The sequence below is a fragment of the Diplotaxodon limnothrissa genome, linkage group LG8, assembly GCF_057381915.1.
Source record: "Diplotaxodon limnothrissa isolate DT_005_m linkage group LG8, D_limnothrissa_male_GT1.1, whole genome shotgun sequence".
NCBI lineage: Eukaryota > Metazoa > Chordata > Actinopteri > Cichliformes > Cichlidae > Diplotaxodon > Diplotaxodon limnothrissa.
In genome coordinates this window covers 3,573,375-3,597,069 of record NC_140603.1, presented here as the reverse complement: position 1 = coordinate 3,597,069, position 23,695 = coordinate 3,573,375, and the positions used below count along the sequence as shown (strand labels likewise).

At 41.6% G+C, this 23,695-nt stretch overlaps 1 protein-coding gene across 1 annotated transcript in view; it reads right to left on the bottom strand.

Moving 5' to 3' along the window:
- Positions 1 to 23,695, bottom strand: part of fmn2b (formin 2b) — a 53,028-nt gene that overhangs the window by 8,039 nt on the left and 21,294 nt on the right. The window contains exons 9-15 of the mRNA XM_085360331.1: positions 21,752 to 21,813; positions 20,791 to 20,882; positions 13,787 to 13,916; positions 13,243 to 13,389; positions 11,431 to 11,490; positions 3,478 to 3,598; positions 3,105 to 3,197 (exon numbers count right to left, since the gene is read on the bottom strand). Coding sequence (XP_085216457.1) covers positions 3,105 to 3,197; positions 3,478 to 3,598; positions 11,431 to 11,490; positions 13,243 to 13,389; positions 13,787 to 13,916; positions 20,791 to 20,882; positions 21,752 to 21,813 — 705 coding nt within the window. The remainder of the gene's footprint in view (positions 1 to 3,104; positions 3,198 to 3,477; positions 3,599 to 11,430; positions 11,491 to 13,242; positions 13,390 to 13,786; positions 13,917 to 20,790; positions 20,883 to 21,751; positions 21,814 to 23,695) is intronic.

Genomic DNA, 23,695 nt, shown 5'->3' with positions numbered 1-23,695 from the left:
TGTCCTCAAGTGTACTCATACTATAGACACTTTCAATTTCAATTCAATTCAGTTTTATTTATATAGCACCAAATCACAACAACGGTTGCCTAAAGGTGCTTTATATTTTAAGTTAAAGACTCTACTTGGTGAAGTGGGATGGATAAACTCCCTTTTAACAGGAAGACACCTCCAGCTGAACCAGGCTCAGGTAGGGGCAGCCATCTGCCTCAACCAGTTGGGGTGATGGGAGCAAGACAGGATAAAAGACACACTGCGTAACAGAGCCAAAGATTGATAACAACAACTAATGATTAAGTGCAGAGTGGTGTGTAACCACACAGTGAATGAAAAACTAGTCAGTGCATTGTGGGATGCCCCCATCAGCCTAAGCCTAAGGGTCACCTTAGGCTTAGGCTGATGCTTTAATCTTAAAGGGTCGTTTAAAATTAAAGCATTAATTGATGGTAGGACTTCTTTCTCCAAAAACACAAGAAATCATACTTATAGCACAAGAAAATTACTGAAAACACATTAGAAAGGGTGATTTGAGGCATCTTATCCCACTCACTAGATACACTCACCATGCAGTTTGTTAGGTACATCTGTTCAGTTGCTCATTCGTGCAAACAAATCAGTGAATCACATGGTATATAGACACAATCAAGATTACCTTTTTAAGTTAAAAAGTTAAAAAACAGGAAATTAAGGCAACAAATCACATGAACTCACCAAAGTTGGACAATAGTTGATTGGAAAAATGCTGCCTGGTCTGATAAGTCAATTTTCATTTCAATTTTATTCATGTACAATAACAATCAGTTCCATCTATCCATCTTCTTCTGCTTATCTGGGGCCACTTTGCAGAAGCAGCATCCTAAGCAAAGAAGCCCAGACCTCCCTCTCCCCAGTCACCTCCTCTAAATTGTCCGGGGGAACACCAAGGCCTTCTCATGCCTGCCGAGAGATATAATCCCTTCAGCGTGTCCTGGGTCTGCCCCAGGGCCTCCTCCTGGTGGTACACGTCTGGAAAACCTTACCCAAGAGGTGCCCAGGAGGCATCCTTGTCAAATGCCCGAACCACCCTACCACCCGCCTAATTACATTTGGCCCGCGAAGCCATACAAAATTACCATTAGAGCTGGCCTGCCAGTATTATACAGTGCATGTACTGCTAATACTACAATTCCCAGAATGCTCTGTTGGTGTTTTGGCACGTCAGTCATGACAGGACCCATTAGCACCCTCTCCTCTGTTAACCATAGTCATAGCAACCATGCAAATACTGCCATGCTACCTATCCCAAAATGGCAAAAAGAAAGGCAGAAAACAGGAGCTTTCTGGACAGGTGGGAGAATATGATGAAAATTTGATAAATGATAAAATGATAAAATTTAATTCAGAAGGCTGCAAATACAAATTTAATTAAGAAATTAATTCCACTGATGTGTTATTTAATTGGAATTTTGATTTTGCATGTGTGCAATATTAAATTATATATACGTTTATATAAGTTATATATATTGTTTAGTATTAAGCTTTGCTTGTTCCATATTCAGTTTTTCAGCAAAACTTGTTTGAGTCCATAAGAAAAGATTCCTTGTTATATTTGGAGGAAGAGTTTTTTTTCAATGAATATTAATGTTAGCCTGCGACTTTGATCCAGTTTTGAATTTTGGCCCACTGTGTATTTAAGTTTGACACCCCTGCTTTAAAGGAAGCCCATTTCTGCCGCTTGTATCCATGATTTCATTCTTTTGGTCACTACCCACAGCTCGTGACCGTAGGTGAGGGTAGGGGCATAAATCGACTGGTGAATCAATAGCTTCACTTTTACACTCAGCTCTCTCTTCACAATGATGGACCAGTACAGTGTCCACATCACTGCAGCACCAAATCCACCAATCCGTCTAAGAAATTTAAGCTCCTCCACTTGGGACAGGAACTTGTCCCTCACCCAGAGTGGGCGCTCCACCCTTTTCCAGCTGAGGACCATGACCTCAGATTTAGAGGGGTTGATTCTCATTCCAACTGCTTCACACTCAGCTACGAACGGTTCCAGTGCGAGCTGGAGGCCATCACCCAATGAAGCCAACAGAACCACATCATCTGCAAAAAGCAGAGAAGACATTCTGAGTGAAAGCCTTCCTCCACTTGGCTACACCTAGAAATTCTGTCCATGAAAATTACAAACAGAATCAGTGACAAAGGGCAGCCCTGCTGGAGTCCATCACCCACTGGAAACGAGTCAGAATTATTTCCAGCTATGCAGAGCAAGCTTCTGCAATGGTTGTATAATGATTGAACGCCTTGTAGCAATGGGCCAGACAACCCATACCTCCCACAGGAACCACCTCCCACAGCACACGGTCGAATGCCTTCTCCAAAGTACACAAAAAAACAAACTCCCATGCACCGTCAAGTATTCTCGAGAGGATAAAGAGCTGATCCAGTGTTGCATAACCAAGACGAAAACTACATTGTACCTCTTGTATCCGAGGTTCCACCAACAGACAGACTCTTCTTCCTGGCATAGACTTTCCCAGGGAGGCTGAGGAGTGTGATGCCCCACTCCCTCTGGTCCATCTTCTTAAAGATGGGCACCACCACAAGGGAGGTTACCACAACAACAGGCACCAACCACCTTTGGCTTTGGCAATGGAGATGCTGAACATGGTCCATTTGGACCATGTTCTGAGGGAGACTGTCCCCAGTCTCCCTCCCACGGACTCCTAGAAGGCTGGGTACTCTAAACCGTTGTTTAGCGCATAAGCGCAGATGACAGTCAGGACCCCTTCCCCGACCCTCGCACAGGGAACAAACCCTCTCGTCCACCGGAAGAAACCCCAAAGTACAGGCAGCAAGCCGAGGGGATACTTGCTTTACGTGTGCTTATGCTTTATGTTGTACTGTAAAGACACTACAATACCATACTTTCAGACTGTACTACCATCCAATATAGCACCTGCTTGACAGGAACACAATATTTACACCACGGATGTGCAACCTGCAAATCTACAGCAACTGCATGGTGATATCATGTCAATAAGTGTATGTATGCATGTATGCATCTATGTATGTATGTGTGTATGTATGTATGTATGTATGGGGGTTACATAATTTACCTTGTTTGAGGAAATCATCCATCTTTTCTTTGAAAGGTTCCAAGTTCTCCTCATCTGAAATCTTACACACTTTTTCTACTTCTGATATGCATGCTGAGAAAATGAAAACAGTCAACCATTGAATGAACCATTTCAGCTTTATCAATATATTTCATGCACGCATGGAAGTATGAATCACGTTAAACCACTATAATGCCCCCAAATGGTTTTAGTTTGATTTTTAAATGGACTCAAAAACTTGCAAATCATCATTTTCACCTTTGAATGATGAGAGGTAGTCAGGTAATGGGTATTGGTCAGTTTCCAGGAAATGAATGCTTATACAGTAAATGTATGTCCTTTAATCTGATTGAAATGCAGCTACATGTGTTACCTCTCAGATCCTTCCTGAGTCGTGCCAGATCTTTCTGAAAATCTTCAAATTTCAGCTGCGAAGCCTGAAACAGGTCATGAGGCTCAGGGAGAGGATACACACATGTCTCCCTGCCAGCATCCTGGAAATGGACAAACCAATTAGGGCACAATACAATTGTTCAAATGAATCATAGATATCCTACTGTTGGAATAACCATCCCCAGCATGCTAGATGTTAGCAATGCAATGATAGATAGATAGATAGATAGATAGATAGATAGATAGATAGATAGATAGATAGATAGATAGATAGATAGATAGATAGATAGATAGAGAGAGAGAGAGAGAGCGAGAGAGAGAGAGAGAGAGAAATTCCCCTGCGGGCAATCTATCCTTCAAGCTTGCCAGGACGCCAGGTCAAGGGGGAGATATCATCACCCCCACCTGAGATTGGGTACCAAGCCCCAAGTGCAATAGAAGAAGGATCATTGAGTGCAAGAGGAACTGACCTGAGAGATAGGATCATGGTAAAGCTTGAAACCTGGATCCTCCGTAGCTGGCTACCAAGACTGCCACCATTCCCGGGACTAGCAAGCTGATCTACACCACGGCAGCAGTGATCAGTGAGATGCTTGGCTACAAACTGAACAGCCACAAAGAGTAGTACCCTCCATAGAGAAGGAGACTAGAGGCCAAGATTAAGGTAGCATGCAGGGAGGCTAGCCAACTATCAGAGCTGCAAAAAGGTGCAACAAAGAAGGTGCCTAAGAAGTACAGCAAGCTGTCCATACCTGAGGTCTTGGAAACTGCCAAGCAAAGACTCACAGCCTTGGCCAGCCGCTTCAAGAGGAACACCAGAGAGATCAAAGGCAGGAGAATAAACCAGCTGTTCTCCACAGAACCAGCTATCAGTGGCAGGGGAACAATAGGAGAACAGCACCACCAAGGCTGGAGACAGAACAATACTGGAAGAGCATATGGGAGAAGGACGCAACCCATAAGGGCAATGCTCAGTGGCTAGTGGATCTAAGAGCAGACCACAGCAACCTCCCTGAACAGGGTCCGGTAACAATCACATTGGCAGACATCCAAGAAAGGGTCTGCAGTATGAAGAGTTGGACAGCACCAGGCCCCAACATGATTCACGCCTACTGGCTGAAGAAGCTGACTGCACTCCATGAGCGTCTGGCAGCACAAATGAACCAGCTGCTAGTTGACGAGAGACACCCGGAATGGCTAACCAAAGGTCGGACAATCCCGATCCTCAAGTACCCCCAGAAGGGGCCGGTCCCATCCAACTACCAGCCAATAACCAGCCTCAACACCAAGTGGAAGCTTCTGTCAGGCATCATAGCGGCTAAGATGAACAGGCACATGGCTCAATACATGAGTGGGGCACAGAAAGGGATGGGCAAGAATACCAGAGGCGCACAACACCAGCTACTGGTAGACCAAGCAGTCAGCCAAGACTGCAGGACCAGACTGACCAACCTGTGCACTACCTGGATTGATTACAAGAAGGCCTATGACTCAATGCCCCACACATGGATCCTGGAACGCCTAGACCTATACAAGATCAACAGGACCCTAAGAGCCTTCATCAGGAACTCAATGGGGATGTGGGGGACAACACTAGAGGCCAACTTCAAGCCCATAGCACAAGTCACCATCAAGTGAGGGATCTGCCAAGGAGATGCTCTGTCCCCACTGCAGTTCTGCATAGGCCCGAACCCCTCAGTGAGATCATTGACAAGGCTGGCTACGGATATCGATGACAGAATGGAGCAGTTGTAAGCCCCTCCTGTACATGGATAACATCAAACTGTATGCCAAGAGTGAATGAGACATTGATTCCTTGATCCACACCACCAAGATATACAGCAATGACATCAGAATGTCGTTCGGACAAGAAAAGTGTGGTCGGATGATAAAAAAAAGAGAGGGAAGGTGGTCAGAACTGAGGGGATCAAACTCCCCGACGGCAACACTGCAGACATAGAGGACAGCTAAAAGTACCTGGCGATCCCACAGGCAAATAGGAACCATGAAGAGGCTGCTAGGACAGCTGCAACCACCACCTGCAGAGGGTCAGGCAAGTCCTGAGGAGTCAGCTGAATGGTAAGAACAAGATCCGGGCTATCAACACCTACACCCTGCCCGTGATCAGGTACCCTGCTGGGGTAATAAGCTGGTCAAAGGAGGAGATAGAAGCCACTGACATCAAGACGAGGAAGCTCCTGACTATGCATGGAGGGTTTCACCCCAAGTCCAGCACCCTGAGGCTGTACACTAAGCGGAAGGAAGGAGGCTGAGGATTGGTGAGTGTCAGCACCACGGTCCAGGATGAGACAAGGAACATCCAAGAATACATCAGGAAGATGGCCCCAACTGACCGAGTGCTCAGTGAATACCTCAAGCAGCAGAAACCCAAGAAAGAGGAGGAAGAGGAGGGACCATCAATGAAGGACAGCCCTCTGGACAGTATTTACTACCGGCAGAAAGAGGAAGTGGCTGACATCCAGAAATCCTACCAGTGGCTGGACAAAGCTGGACTGAAAGACAGCACAGAGGCACTAATCATGACAGCACAGAAACAAGCTCTGAGCACATAGAGGCTGGGGTCTATCACACCAGGCAAGACCCCAGGTGCAGACTGTGTAAAGATGCCCCTGAGACAATTCAGAACATAACTGCAGGGTGTAAGATGCTAGCTAGCAGGGCATACATGGAACACCATAACCAAGTGGCCAGGAAAGTATACAGAAACGTGTGCCGAATATGGCCTGGAAGTCCTGAGGTCAAAATGACCGAGCTAAGATTCTTTGGGACTTCCAGATACAGACGGACAAAATTGTAGGTGGCTAACCAACATACAACATAATGGTGGTAGACAAACAGAAGAAGTCGGCCGTAGTGATAGATGTAGCGGTTCCCAATGACAGCAACATCAGGAAGAAGGAACATGAGAAGCCTGAGAAATACCAAGGGCTCAGAGAAGAGCAAGAAAAAATATGGAGGGTGAAGGCAACAGTGGTCCCAGTGGTAATTGGAGCACTAGGTGCGGTGACTCCCAAGCTAGGCAAGTTGCTCCAGCAGATCCCAGGGACAACATTGGAGATCTCTCTCCAGAAAAGCGCAGTCCTGGGAACAGCTAAGATACTGCGCAGGAACCTCAAGCTCCCAGGCATCTGGTGGAGGACCGAGCTTGAAGGATAGACCACCCGCAGGGGCGAGAGGGAAATTATTTTTTCTTATATGGTCAATTAAGTATGATTCTGAGATCATAGCTCCTAAAATTTTTGCATTAAACAATTACATGTATCAGAGAGTGAAATGACTTTGCTTTTCTGCAACAAATGACACACCAGAAATGTAAATCACTGTCATCACTAGGGATGGGTACTGATATCCGGTGCCATTATGGCGGTAGTAACTAGAAAAGCAGCGCGCATCTCAGTGCTTTATTTCGGTGCTTTTTTTCCCCCCTGAGATGTCATACACTTTGGATTGTAGCCAATCATTTTACCTTTCCAAGGATAGTAGACGGGCCCAGGTACGTATGTTCTTTTAGAGCAGAGCTACAGATTAAAAATGCCCAAGGCGAAGCGGTCAAAGGTTTGGCTGTACTTCACAGCAAAAGATGCAAACTCAGCAGCCTGCAACAAGTGCTTTTAAGGTGATAATGTGCAAAGGAGGTAATACCTCGAATCTGATGAAACACCTGGCAACGCATAGCGTTTTTTTAAAAGCCGAAAAATGCACCTTATTTGATAGCTTGCTGAAAAACCTCACACCCAGCACATCTACTGCGGGTGTGATGCCTGTTATCGGACCCGGAGTTAGCAACATCCCCCAATACCCAAAGGGGAGAGTCCTGGCCCCTAGCCCTGCCAGTGTAGCAGAAATGATGATAGATGATGATGGCAGCAGCAGCATAACTACACCATCGTAGTTACATGCGGCTGTCTTCTTGGTTGATGGCAGATACTCCCTTCACCTTGACCAAAAAGGCTAAAATGACCAAATAAAGAGTGGACGAAATTCATAGGGCAGTGACAAAATTTATAGTCAGAGATCTCCATCCAAAAAGAGACTGCTAAAAATAAAAACATAAGAGGTTTTTGGACAAAGTTTGTGCTCTCCATTCTTTAAGCACCAGTTTTAGCACCGTTTAAGCACCGGCAGCGTTTCAAAAGTACCGGTTTGGCACCGGTATCGGATTAAACCTAAACGATACCCATCCCTACTCATCACAGGCACAAATGTCATAGTAATTTGGGGCTTTTTAAAACTATTTCAATAGAACTGTATATACTGAAGCATACTGTGGTACTGAAGGTTTTCAAATGACTCAATGAATTTATCAAAGCTCTAAGAAGCAGAACTGTAGATTTAAGTTAGTTAGGTCTCTTGGAGGTTTGTTTAAACAACTGCAGAGTCCAAGATTATCAAACAGTCATATGTAAGTTATATGAATGTCACTATCCGGTCGTTAAGTCTGACGTTACTAGCCGTGTCTGGGCCTAAACTCTGCTGCAGGTCCATATATCAAACGATCACTATGGCAGTAGTAAGAGTTGAAAAACTGTCTAAAGTCTTTCATCTTTAATAAAATGATCAGCGTTCTGCTCTACCAGGTGTAACAATTGAGTTTAACATCCAGGCATCCATGAAAACGGAATTTATGACATTTAACGGAGTTAGAAGTTAGCAGGAAGTTAGTTCGCTAGCTTCTATCTAAATACAATATAGCATGTCCTGACTGCGGGGTTTTGGAAACAAATTCAAACGTACAGCTCTGTTATCACTTGCAACATAAATGAAGACAGAAAACTAAACAGCAGTGACGTTTGTAGGGTTACTGAAGTTTGGCTAGCTGGTATATAAAGATGTGCTACGTGACCGCTAGCGACACAGCTATGTTAGCATAATATAAACAAGCTAACTTTTTTCCACTCGATAAAAGTTAACGTGAGTGTTCTCGGTGGTCAGGAACAAATGTAATCGCATGGCAGGATGCTGTAAAAGGACCAAACTTCAGCCAGGAGAACAACTGAGATAATCCATCCACAATACGAGGTTAGTCATTCATATACAGCTGCATGGGCTGGGCTGTAGTTACGTCCTAAGGTTTTAAAAACTGAACTTAAATAAATGATTAGCGGTAATAAAAGCCGAGGGAGGTCAACAGTGATCACTGACTGTTTTAGGAGCTTTTTCGAGATTAAGTAGAAGAAAATACAAAACATTAAACATGTTAACAACACAAAAGCCATAACACTTAGACCCCCGCGGAGTCATCATTTTGCGTTTCTACCTTTAAAAGCCGGAGAGCAGTCAAATGCTGGAAGTGGAAGCTAAATTGGCTAGTCATTCATATGTATATTAGATTGTTAACTAGGAATTCTGGAGGGAGGGGAGTGGGGGTGTGTGATTGAGGGGGTGGGGGAGTGGAGTGTTTCAGTTTGCCATCTTAGGGAGAAATCAACACACATGGGTGTAGGTGCCATTCATACAGGTAACGAGTGGGGGACAGAAAAGCTTCTTACAGAAGACGTTACAGGTCTGTGAGAGCCAGAGATTTTCCTTGTTTGAGGTGACCAAATACTTATTTTCCACCCTGATTTACGAATAAATTCTTTACAAATCCTACCATGTGGATTCATGGATTTTTTTTTTCACATTCTGTCTCTCACAGTTGAAGTGTACCTCTGGTGCAAATTACTGACCTCTGTCATCATTTTAAGTGGGGGAACTTGCACAATCGGTGGCTGACTAAATACTTTTTTGCCCCACTGTATGTGAAGTTTGTGCAAATTTGTGCGGACTATATGCTCAACAGTCTTTGTCAAAAAACTCCTTTTGCAAACTGCCTGTGAGCCGGGGACATTTTTTCTCTAAATCCACTGTGCATGTTTACTTTTGTTTAAGTGTCAAGAGCCTGAGCTGTTTTGGAGATGTCCACTGATCACTTTGGATTCCTTCACACATAACTGTTTCCCATGTTTCCAAAGGGTGGAGAACATGTTTTCTGTACCAGTTATTTTCCTGTAGGTTTTTGGCTCAACAGCTAGTTTGAACTGGAAATACATTTCACCTTTGTATGTGTCTCTAGTTATCAAAAGATGTCTGCACTGACCACATTTGGGCTACAAATAGCCCACACTAGTAATTCAGTAGATGTTTAAAAAGAGACGTTACTTGGTGTTACAAAACAACTCTTTCAGTGGGCCAAATTGGACGTTCGAAAGTGACATATTAAAGATGTCACTCCACTCATTTTACGTAGTGGGGATGCTATGGCCGTGTATCACCTTCCAAAGTCATAATGATAAAACCATCAAAACAAATATCCATTATCACTATTATCATTTTGAACTTTTGCAGGGAGCCACCATCTTTCCTAAACTTGACCTAAAAAATGCTTACCACTTTGCTTGCATTGAGGAGAGAGATGATTACAGAACTGAGACATTTTGAAAGTCATATCATGCCATTTGGTCTCAGTAATGCTCCCGCTGTTTATCAGGTCCTTGTTAATAATGTACAATTCATGACTACCTGAATTGTTGTGTTTTTGTTTGTCTGGATGATCTCCTCATTTTTTCCAGCAAACTGTCTGAACATGAACCTCAAATCCATCAAGTGTTGCAGTGTTTGCTGGAAAGTAAGCTTTATGTCAACCGTGAGAATTGCAAATTCCGTGTTACAGTTTCTTTCCATTGTTGTGAAAGAGCAGATCAAAGCTGACCCTGCAGACTTTCAAGCTGTTTTGGACTGACCCATTCTACAACTTGTAAACATCTCCTGGGGTTTGACACTGGTTTACCTCAAACCTGCTCATTCTGTTGCCCTCTCCAAATTCCCTTCTGCCCCAGAAACAGCTCAGCTCTTAGTGGACCATGTCTTCTGTCTTCATGTGATGCCTCTGGACATTGCCTCCAACTGTGAGCCACGGTTTACATCATGAGTTTGGAAGGAGTTCTGCTCTATTCTAGGTGCCCAGGCAAGCCTCTCTTCTGGTTCTCACCCACAGACTAACCGATAAATCAAAAGGCCAAATCAGGAGTTGGAAGCAGCTCTCAGTCGTGTTGCTTCTTTAAACCAGTCCACCTAGAGCACATAACATACCTGGTAGAATACGTCCATAACTCCATAATATCCCCGGCAACTGGTCTCTCATTTGAGGCATCCCTTGGTTGTCAGCCACCACTGTTTACCACCACAGAACATGAGGTTTTGTTCTGTCTGTTCAACATCATTTTCGTCATTATCACAGCAACCCACGCTGCACTGTTATGGACGAAGGAGCAAAACAAACAACTGGTGGACTGTTGTTGCACTCCTGATCCAAACTACCTGCCCAGTCAAAAGGTTTGGCTTTCTACTAAGCACATATCTCTTAAGACCGACTCCAAGAAACTCACTCCTGGTTACTCTGATTCTTTTGAAAGAGAAGCTCAAAAGGATCAATGTCTACTTGTTTAAGGTTACCTCTCAACATGAAGATATAATATAATCCATGTATCTCAACTAAAACCCAGTTTCTCCAGTCTCAAGGCAAGAAACCAACCAATTTAAATAAACTACCAATTTTGGTTAAAGGGTTAAATGGTTAAATATTCATCCAGAATTATATCAGAAGCTTGCTGGCTCTCACAAACGTCTGGTCAAGGTACGACTTGCTAAATGAAATTAAATCAAATATTGGGGGAGGTATGTGTATATAATTTTGACCGTGCGCATTAGAGAAAATAAAAAATAAATTCAAACTTGTGCACCCAGTTCTTGTTTGTCAACGTCAAACATTCCATCCCATAAAAAGAACAGTTCAATAAAATCATTAAAAGCATCAGAGTTCATGCCCATGATGAGTTTATGTGAACATCTGACCACAACTACGTGTGTCAGAATTGACAGCACAAATCAGTCAGTCTTGACAGGAGAAGGGAAAGAATGTGTGAAAATTTACCTCATCAAAGTGTCGGAGGTAATATGCAACAATGTAAGACAGAAGACTTTTCATGCCGTCCTGTATGCGGAAAGAACACACATAAATTTAGAGGAGTGAAGATGGCAATCAAACAGCATCATTATACAATTTTCCATTAATGCACTGGTCATAACTACATGGCTATAGAAAGAGTGAGCAGGAAAAAAAAGACACAACAGAAACAGAAATATACCAATATACCAAGACCAAGAAATATACAAAGTCTGTCCTAAAAGTCTGCTGAAGTGCTCATTATCATGATTAACTCCTGTCAATATTTGTATTGCTTTTTTTTTGACACCATTTCAATTGTCTTTCCATACTCTGAGGATCATTCTTGTGACCAAAATTGCCCTCACTTTCATTGCCACAAAACTGTATTTGGGTGCAGTGGGAAAGACTGATTGGTCTCTAAGTAAACATAACCTTGGTGATATTGCTATTTCAAACATAACAATTTACCTATCTCAATGTAGAGCTTTTTTCCCTGAAAAACCTAAATCTGCTTACATTCTTGAATAGCATTTGTATATGTTCCTGTACCTGATTTCCAACATAGGTCATTGGTTGTTACACTGCGCCTATAAAATTTAGAAGGGGTAAAATAAATCCTATGTATTAATTTAAATTATACTAATTTTTGCTGGGCTTTTTGTGAATTTATCAGGATTTGAGAGTATTCTAGACTACTCCTGTTTTATATCAAAGCCTAAGTCCGTTTGTTAAATGATCCTCAGGTTATTAAAGTAATTATTTGCTAAGTATTTTATAAAACACAGCTGCCTTATACTTCATGTAAGAAAGATCCAGAAAGTCCCTCACTGGGGACTTTAAATTGGCTTTTAACATTTTAATCTCAAATATCTACAAATATCAGTTGTAGATATTTCAAAAACATCACGACTCAAAGGTCCAATTTTATGCTTGCCCCTCTTTCAAGCTATTGTATCCAATACGACCCTCATCTGTACAACAGGACTGTTAAAGAAAAAATCTTCTCTATTAGTAACTGTGTCATGTAAGAGAACACCCCAAAATTGAAACAGGCTTACTAATTCCTTTTCAATTTTGATCCAGCTTAATTTAGAATAATATCCTCTACCATGTTTAGACCCATTCCTCTTGACCTGTGGGAGTATTTCTACAGGCAACATCACTGAGACATAGTTGAACTACCATTTTAATCACAGTAATTTTTTCCACAAAATAAAATTCCATTTTTAATTAATAATCTAGATTTATTATTTATTTGAGTAGGTTTTATACTTGAGGTACTAATTTTTCCAAACCCGGGTTTAAAAGAATCCCTAAATATTTCAAAGCTGAAGATAACCAGTTGAAACTTAATAGAGCAACATTTTTACAGGAGCTGATATAGGCATGCATTTAGATTTGCGCCAGTTATTTTACAGTTAAGATCCTAAATGCATTCAATCGAAGGCAACAAAAGGATCCCAGTGCAGGATTTAGGAGATGAAATGTAAAGTCAAAGGGTATATTTATTAAAGAACTCCTCATCAAAGAAATTGCAAAACAAAGGTGTCAGCTGAGCTGAACAATTCAAGATTACACGGCTCAATGAATATTAACTTTTATTCAGTAAGTTGTAGTTTATTACCTCATAATGGACTACACACATAACATTAGAGTAAGCTTCTATTAAACTGCATTGCTGAATACTGTGAATATATTACATTTAAAAGGCATGGATGCAATCTACAGGACCAAGACTCTTTATTTTAGGATACAGGGACAAAATTATACTTTGTTTTCAGCATTCTGGTTACTTACACTGCTTTTTACATCTTTAAGTTTGGGCAGGATGTCAAGGCTGAAACCATCAGCTTGGCCTCTGGTTCGATTGCCACCATTCATGAAGTTACCAAAGGCCAGAATCAGACCTAGAATCTTCTTCACTGTTTCACTGTCCTGTATTACCTGTAAAACGAGATCAAACAGACAGAAAGAAGAAATCATGTGACTGTACTGATTATACATTAGGTAGAATTATTACTTTTCACAATTTTGAAAGCATTTTTTCAACAAGAAACACTTTTCAGGCTTTTACGCTGCACTGCTTGTTTTATACGCGCAAAGTTGTTCTGTTTAAGTTTCCTCATTTCTGACTTTATGCTAATAATGAAAACACCTTTTCATGAATGTGTATTATTCATTATCCTGAAACAAATGATTCATAACCAGATCTAATAGCCCTGTTCTTAAACTATATAAATCTATGGACTTGGAGCATGTTTGTCCAAACTTCAAAGATTTGGACATACATGCATACATGGGTATGCAGTTATTGTGTTTTGCTCTTCACAGTTTGACTCACCTTGCATACCCTCTGCAGTGTGTCCAGTTTTCTTGTGATAGATGACATGCACTCACAAAAGCTGGACTGGAAAAGGATGCAGAAAACTCTACTGTTGAAATTTGGGATCAAGGTGAGCTGGTAGAGAAATCTTTAATGCAGAAGAAGCAGAAAGAGCATAGCATTAGGGGTAGTTTTTCGTGATCGATTTATCGATTTAAATTGATTCTGGCTTGAATAACGTGATATCGATTCATTAAAATCCTGAATCAATTTTTAAATATAAATTTATTTTGCCCGAAACAGCAAAATCTCAGGTTAAACCTTACAAAATTTCTACAACCACCAAACAGCTAAAACAGTATATAAGAGCAGGTACACAGATTCTGCACAAAGAGGTAAACACAAAACACGGACCCGAAGCATCCGAATCAGACAGCATGTACACGGACACGCCGTTGGGGCTGAAAGCCGACAGCTCACTGATTTTGAAGCGTCGGCGGGCGCTTTGTGTTTACGTCCTTTTTGTGCTAGATTCTGAAGCTGCAGGTTTTATCTCTCTCCAAACAATATTGACTTAACCAGCAGCCAAAGACAATCCAAACTACGCTTCACATTTCGCTTCACATAAACATCGTCACGAATTTCCTCTTACTTTTGCTGCTTTGCTTCCACCACGATAAAATCACAGGAATTTCCCATTTAAAAATCTCTGTTTTTTGCATTATCCGCTTACTTATTATCCACCAGCCGCTGTTTTTTTTTTAACTTACTTCCGACAAGAAAGCCTCAATTCTGCTGTTCAATACTGAACAAATGTAAACAAATTATGCAAAATTGCAAAATGCTTAGCTATGTCTCTAATCAAACCTCTGTAACTTTGCTCTGCTTCACTTCGTTTTTGACTGCACAATATTTTTAAGGTCATCTGCTATAAAAACCCAGACCAGGAAAGTCGCCTTCATGTTTTTCTGTGTTTTATCCTCAGTTACTTTGACACAAAGGCCTCTGCTGTGATGCTCACACCTTTGATAAAGTCTCACAAGTGTCAGCTTTCTTTTTATAGATATAAAAATATCGCTATGTACTGATAAGTGATCAGAATTATAATATTTCTGACTGTCTGAGGCAAAATTTCCCCGATTCAAATCAAATCGAACCGAATCGTGGATCGAATCGATTCGGGACCTTGTGAATCGGAATTGAATCGATTCTAGAAATCAGCGATGATACCCAGGCCTACATAGCATTTACAGTACCTATATAATTACTTGTAAACTTGGTACAACCCTGCCCTTATATACTAACAAGTGAGAATATTTAATATTTACTGTAATTTGTCTAAGAATCTTGTGTTTGAGATGCGTATCAGTGTTTTAGTTTTGCAGGTAAAGCAGAGGATTCAGTGCTGAACTTTGGAAGTCTTGTGTATCCTGCCCCGTTTCAGATTATCTGGCTGGCATTTAAGGATTCAGCAAATAATAACAATAATATCTATCAATTCAATTCAATTCCACACATTCTCTTTCACTTATCCTTAACCGGGTTGCGGGGGGGCTGGAGCCTATCAGAGCTGTCACAGAGCGAGAGGTGGGGTGCAGGTCATCAGTTTATCACAGGGATAACACATAGAGACAGACAATCACTCACATTCACACCTATGGGCAATTTAGAATCACCAGTTCGCCAGTCCAGATTAATATATTACTCCTAACTACAGTTTTTAAAACTCTGCAACTTCCCTTCTAACCAACATGGCATTGTCCCTGAGAGGCAAGGGACAGGACCCAAACAGGATCACAATAAAGATAAAGGCGAGAACTTTGCTAGACCCGCCCCGGCCCAGTTACCAGCCGTCAGCTACATAGAAAAGGATCCTGGTGTTATTTGTCTCTCAGAAACAGTTCATAACTTCCCTCCAACTTATTCATGTCACCTAAAAGGTAAACCTGTTTCTAGTGATGTGACGTTCTGTATCGAGGCTTCGAAGCTTGTGTCGAGTAATTGAGGGGGCGTTTCCGCGATGCGCGTATCGAGGCTTGCTTCATTTATGGGAGGAGCTGAAAATGATGACGTGCGAAGCCTCGCTGCCCGGCTGTACCACGTGACTGGTTCATGAAGTGGTTCGAACTTTGCCGCGAGCTATGACAGCGATATAAACCCCTCAGACTTCATTCAAAATGTGGGTGTTTGATGGAGAGTTGCGGTTAGTGAGAGTTTGGAGACAGTTTGGAGGTTTATGAGAGTGAGGAGAGAAAGTCAGGAGAGAATGGAGCCAGCTAAGAAGAGAAGGATGTCCTCCCCTGTGTGGGAACATTGTGATTTTATTCCTCCCAACAAGGTATGTAAATTTCTACAGAAGATGTATTTTCATAATACTGATGCTGCAATAAAACTTATGTTAAGCTGTCTCTACTTTTGTACAAGGTGAAGTGTTTGCTATGTGCCAGGGAGCTGGGATATAACAACAACACCTCTTTGTCTTTATTGTCTTTCCTCAGGAGAACAATCTCAAATAGATGAAGACCTGGTTACCATGGTGATTGAGGACTCCCAGCCATTTAGCATTGTGGAGGACAAAGGATTCAAAAGATTTGTTAAATCATTAAATCTTAGCTATGTTCTCCCCACTAAAGGTTATAAAAGCAGTGAAAATTTAGTTTTTACAGAATAAAATGTGAACAGGCAGGACTGTGTAGGTGTCCATACCTCAATGTTACAAAAGCACAACCACTGTCCACACATTACCTCACAGTAAATGATCGTTTCCATTTTAAGCATTTCCAAATGATCATTTTCCATACTGCCAGTATAAATATACACAGTATACTGCATCACTGCAATATAGATGCTTTACACACTCCTTTTGTTGTTGACATTTACAGGCTGTGTGCAAAAGGCCACACTCTTCAAATTCATGCCAATTAATATTTTTACGTCCAGTAGGTGTCCTACTAGAGTAAATGAAGCTTCAAGAAGCTTTGCGCTGGGATGAACCAATTGGATGAAAAGCTTCAGTGCTTCATGAAGCTTCATCTGCCCATCACTACCTGTTTCTCCATCACCTGTTCAGCTCTGATGATTCAGTAACCAAACCGACATTATGACCAGCAGCTTTACAGCTGTGGCTCCAGCAAACATCAGCTGATACTAGAAACTAATATTAAATAAATTCTAACAACAGCTGATCAAGCTTAAACATGCTGCTGTTGTTTAGCGCGACATCTGGCGCAAAGTGGGCGATAAACAAACAAGAGAGAAAAGCCGATCAGCTGACCTTTGATCAGTTTCATTATTAAAGTAGCAACAGGAGAGGGAGAGAATGAGAGGAGAAGAAGAGGCCGCTGTGCAGCAGAATAACTCCACCTCTGTGTCTTTTTCCATCCTAGCTGAAGTCCGGGACAAACTGCATCCCTTCTCAGCTCAACACGAAACGCGTAATAATTTCTCTGAATGCGGGACGATTCTGTCTTTTTACAGGACGGTAGGCAACTCTACTAACTAACCTTATGAATAAAATAACGTTCACTATCAGTAACACCGTAGCACCCACCCAGCTGTATAGAAACTGCTAGCAATAACATATAACATGCTAGCTAGTACGCAGTACGAGTTATTGTAACTGACTGTAAAAAGTCAGCACAACGAAAATAAACTCCACCTAAACTTGGTTTATATCTGACCCAGATAGACTGCAGGTCAGAACTTCTTACCTGAAGTTCAGTTCACCTGACAGTCAGACCGACGGCTGCCTCCCCTCTCCCTAGGGTTGCCAACTCCCTGAAAAATAAATAAGGGACACCTCGTGGCCAGGGCCGGGCAACCCAGTTGTCTTCACCCTTCCCAGTGTGGTAGCTCTTTTTTTGTGTGTGAAATTATTTTTTAACCATTTGACTTGAACTTGATTTAAGCAGATGCATATTCTTTGTGATATGACCATATGGGAAACAAATGATCATTTAGCCATTTATTTTTAGCTCACAATGACAACATTAACACAGTAAAACAGGTCTCTTTCTTAAACAGAAGCCTGTCATGCTTAACTTTTGAGAATATAAGTAAATCTTTCTTTAAAAGAACTCTGTCCTGCTTAACTTAAAATTATATAAATTAATAGAAAGCAATAGAACGAAAAATATTCTTGTAACAGTGCACATTTAGTGCATTTAGTACAGTTGGCTTCAGTTGAGGTATTATTTCAGCTTTTCTAAAGCTAATCAGCTGCTCCTGTTTGTAAACCTACTTGTTCCCATGATTACGCATCTTAACTCATCATCATTATTCATCTATGTATTACTTTTATGTATTAGTGATCTATTTGTTGTAATCATCTATCCTTGCAGTTGTTTATTACACAAAATAAATTATATTATTACACTTCTGGCCACATAGCCCTGATATTCACTGCACATGCCCATATTAACCTTAACCAGAGGGTTTTAAAAAAACAAACCAGTGTTTACATACCATATCTGCTTCTGCCGTGGCCTGGTGGACAACAAATTGGTAAAGGGTTCCCCGAGCTTTCACGCCCCTCATGTTCTTCATGTGCCCACCAATAGAAGCATGCCTATGGAAAAAGTGCGCCAGCACACAGTGCAGTGCGCTTTATAGTGCACTTTTCCAGCCAGGTGTTTTCCTTTTCCCATTCCTCCCTGTACTTTTGCAGCCTTTTTTTTCTTTCTCTGAGCGAACAAACATTGCTGCTCTAATGCTGGGCTCACACTGTGCGATTTTTGGCCCATTTTGAGCCGATTTTTGAGTCGTGCGACCGATTTGGTGATCAGCCCGATTTTGGCCTTCATCGTGCGTCGTGTAGTATACGTGGGGTAACGAGAAGCGATTAACACCTCACGACCAGCTCCCGATCATCAATCGCTCGTGAGGGTGTCACCGCAGCTGCTCACGCGCAAACACGTAAACGTCGGTGAAAAAGACGTTGCAGCACAGCTGTGCAGCGTGTGATCTGGACACAAGCGATGGAGGCACAACTTGTAGAACTTTGGAAAGCTCATCCGAGCCTTTTCCATGTGGCATCACAAAATTATCACGACCACAACAACCGTGAAAATAGTTGGATTTACATTGCTGCTCAATCACAGCTGCCTGATCAATGTTTTTCATTAGCAATTTAGCAAAGTTGATGTGGTGGTGTGTCTGTGTGAGTGAAAGACAGAGAGAGCGAGCGACAGATTTTCTGTTATAACCTTCATTTTATGGACGCACAGTGTGCCGTCCGAGACTTGCACCGCAGTGTCGGCGTTTGTTTCCCTGTTGGCCATGCTTGTTGTTGTGGTCATCGGTTGTCTTCCGGTATTTTCTCCGTAAGCGACCTTTCCTCAACCAATGAGATGAGCGGTAATCTGACTTGTCATACTCGAATTGTCATAAGTGTGCTGTCAGCTCATTGGTCACAAAGCAGGAGAGGGGCTGGGAATTATGCTTTCAAACAAAGTGTTAATTCCATTAAAAGTTATAGACTACTTTTGATTCTCACTGTATTGCGGGACAAAGTGCGTCCCTTATTAGCTCAATACGGGACGTGTACTTTTGTTTCTAAATACGGGACGATTCCGTTTTTTAAGGGACGGTTGGCAACCCTACCTCTCCCTGATCCACCTGCCGGCCTCCACCACTTGCTAATGTTACTGAATCTGTGGAAGCTCCGCGATGCCACCACCAAACAACTGAGTTATTTTTACACACCGGCCAGCATCTGGCCAATCCACCACCTTTCATTGTTTATACCGGTAAATGCCCGGTATGCCCGATGGCTAGTCCAGCTATGGTTGTGCCATCAGTTAACCCTGCCTAGGGTTGCCGACCCCTGATTTAAGTAAACTGATAACAAATTCAAGTTCAACACTTGTAATCAGCGCTAGATGTTTTTAACCTAATCGTGAAGTAATGGTTGAATACTCGTCACCTTATCATTCAAACTTTCCAAACTCTTTTGGGACTCTCTGTTAGGATGCCTGGGTCGTTGACCCAGGGTTTTTGAGTTTATTATATTATTTATAATTTCTAGTCTTTGGGTTTTTGTTAGAGTTCTGTCTTATGGTTTGTCTCTGTGTAATCCTTAGTTGCTGTCTCCCCTGTCCACTATATCCCCGTGTCCAGTCAGTGTCTGTGTCTGCCCTGGTCCCACATCTCTGTTCCCTCTGTTCCCCAGTGCGTGTGAGTCTGTGTCTTTAGTTCAGTCTGTGTCATGTTTCCTGTTTTATTTTGAAGGTCCTTGTCTGATGTTAATGTATCTGGTTTCGCTTCCCCTTGTCTGGTTAGGCCTGATTTGCCCAGCTGTGTTTCCCTCCTGTTGTCCATTCCCTGATTGCTCCCTCTGTGTATTTAAGCCCTGTGTTTCAGTTTGTCATTGTCGTGATCTACTCTTATCTACCCTCATGTATGCTGTGTGTTTTGTTTTTGTCCTGCCTGCATTAATGTTTGTTACTTTGAGTTCACGTCTGTCTCCGGAGTCTGCACTTTGGGTCCTTTTCCTGCCTGCACACAGCCGTCACATAACACTCTCAGAATGGAGGACTATACACAAAAATGACCTTAATTCCCAATCAGTTAAAAAGATGTTTTTTTTGCTAAATCCCATGAATTAATGTTTAAAGCACTTCAATCAGTGTTCAATATCTGATTTAAAATCAACTGTGGGAGTATACATGGTAAATGGACTGGTTTTTATGTAGCGCTTTTCTACTGTATCTGAGTACTCAAAGCGCTTTTACACAACTTGCCATATTCACCCATTCACACAAGCACTTTTTTATGTGCTTTCTATGTAACATTCACACACACTCACAGTGGATTAATCGGAGAGTAACTTAGTATCTTGCCAAAGGATATTTGGCATACAGACTGGAGCAGATAGGATTTGAACCACCAACCTTGCCATTAGTAGATGACCTGCTCTGATGAAAAAAAGTCTGCCTTCACCATAATTCTTCCTGAGTCAGTGAGATTGTAACTCATGAAATAAACCTGCTCATTATCGTGGAAGTGTTAGAGTAATCACTCACTGTTCTGGTTTGTCCAGGGGCTTGGCATTCTCTTTGTCTTTAGTGGACTTTATGTGCTTTTCGATCTTGTCCAATTCTTCCTGTTGTGCTCTCTGTGGGAGAGACACAAGAGATCTGGCTCCATGTCTTCTATAATTTATATAGAAAATAAAACTAAGGCAACATCTGAGCAGATCTAAAACAAACAAAAAAGGATGTATGACTAGAGTCTAGACTCTTTTGAAAAAAAGTTTGATACTCAGTGAACTCTTCTGGCATAATAATAATAAAATGTGAATGACATGCATGAAGGCACTCAGTTTAAACTTATACACCCTGTTTTAACTCATAGACATCTTTTCTGCTGACTGTTGAACTGGTAGCAGGAAATACACATCTGCAGTCTTTTTCTATTTGTTTGGTTAGTTTTAAGCACAGACACACATAAATATCAGGTTAACATTATTTGGGGTATATATGTAATATCAATCGATTTGACATACCAAATAAACATTTTTTTCACAGCTTATCTGTTGGATGTTAACAGTTATTTTAGAGCCTGTCCATCCACTTTGACTTACATCTGACTCTGCATCACCTCACTACCGCTCTCGTTTTATCATGACTGGGACATCTAGTAACATTAATGATTATGATCGGAACAAAAGTAGAATAATAAACTGCCCTTCAATGGGATTAGATTATCTGAAAGATTTGACAAGCAGTAATGTAAATATAACATTAAGGTGTGTCCCAGAACAGTGAACTACCTGGTGTATTTGACAATATGTTGGAAAAATCTGTCCCAAATACACAGTCTTCCTTGACAGGTAGTGTTCATCATTGCAGACCTGGTCTGGTTTAATTGCTGCATTACTAGACAAGAAATCAACATTCAGCCTTTTGTAGACATTGGACCAATAAGGATTTAAGGGCCTCAGATCTCTAGAAGCAAACAATAAAAACTGAGTGTGAAGCTCACATTTTCATACAGGGCCTGCAGGGTCTCCAGGTCAACTACAGTGTTGTCCAAGTTCAGGATGGCTAGGAGACAAAGAGCAATTGGTTACTGATCACCAGTGTTGGGGAGTAACGGAATACATGTACCGCCTTTACGTATTTAAAATACAAAATATGAGTTACTGTATTCCGTTACAGTTACCGTTTTAAAAGGTGGTATTCAGAATACAGTTACTTTGTTGAAATGAATGGATTACACGGTGGTATTTTCCTGTTTCATAAGACTATGAACTCCATATTTTTGAATTTCCACGCCGGTGGAAACCCAAACAAAACACGCATTAAGAGGCTCTAATGACTGTGTCTCAATCTCGCAGCCCATGTCACCTCTACTTGTGGCTCGCATAATGATGTGAAGAAATATTTTTAAAAATTCATCCATCCATCCATCCATCCATTCGCTTATCCTTTTCAGGGTCGCGGGGGGCGCTGGAGCCTATCCCAGCTGTCATAGGGCGAAAGGCAGGGTACACCCTGGACAGGTCGCCAGTCTGTCGCAGGGCCAACACACAGGGACAGACAACCATTCACACTCACTCGCACATTCACACCTAGTGGCAATTTGGATTATCCAATTAACCTATCCCCACAAGCTGCATGTCTTTGGACGGTGGGAGGAAGCTGGAGTACCCGGAGGGAACCCACGCAAACACGGGGAGAACATGCAAACTCCACACAGAAAGACCCCGGCCTGATGGTGGAATTGACCTCAGGACCTTCTTGCTGTGCGGCAACAGTGCTAACCACCGTGCCACCGTGCTGCTATCTTTAAAAATTATTCACAAAAATTATTTAATATGAAGGCAATAGGCAGAGTGTTACAGGCATAGCCCTAAAGGATGTAGCCTCATGGATAGTGTAGTCCATGCTGCAGGGAGAATGGCCTGCCATACCCGTTATGTGTCTGTGAGCGTGAGGGAGGGAGAAAAAGGAGAGTCAAAAAGTACGAGTTGTCACCGAGCAGAAACGGGAGATGGAAGCATGTATATATATATATATATACATACATACATACACAAAGTTGACCCAGACAACAAAGTAAAGCTAGTTTTCAGCTATGAGCCTGACATGGAGGTCCCTTTACTACAGTTTGGAGCCGCGGACCTGTTTTATATACGCGTGGAAGAGTTTTCTATACGAGATCGCTGCAAAAAGTGCAGCCTTACCTAATGTCCACCTACTGTTGCTCATTTTATATTAAGATTTAAAAATCTAGTCGGTATTGGTATGGCGAGTAACCTTCAGTAATAGTAATAAATCACACAGCAATAGTACATTCATGTAATTGTAAAAAGCATGATAATATATTAAGAAATCCAAAGTATTCAGAATATGTTACTCTCATTGAGTAACTTAACAGAATATGTTACAAAATACATTTTGGGGCATGTATTCTGTAATCTGTAGTGGAATACATTTTAAAAGTAACCTTCCCAACACTGCTGATCACTCCATTCAAAACTTGACAAGTTGAGGAAAAAACTCAAACTCCCAAGAACTTAAATAATGCCCAGGAAATTTTTAAACAACTAATTATTAACTAAAGATGTATTTCCTGCATTTTCAAAATTCACATTTACAAATGTAGCCATTTCACTATTAAACATATTTACTTAGGGATCAATAAAGTATGCTGATTCTGATTATCATTATTGTGCATGAAATAAATTAACAAATGGCATGAACATTTTTACTACCAAGTACAAGTTTTAGAGAAGCTTGCACCTTTGTGTGACTGTTTTCTGAGAGAGAAAAGTAAAGTAGGCTCTTTTTACCTTACAATATAAAGTGCCTTGAAGCAACTGTTGTTGTGAAATGAACTGAATTAAACCAGATGCTTCTGAACTCATTTGAAAAACCACCTGCTGTATTTGACATAGATTGCCATGTTTGAAAAAAACAACAA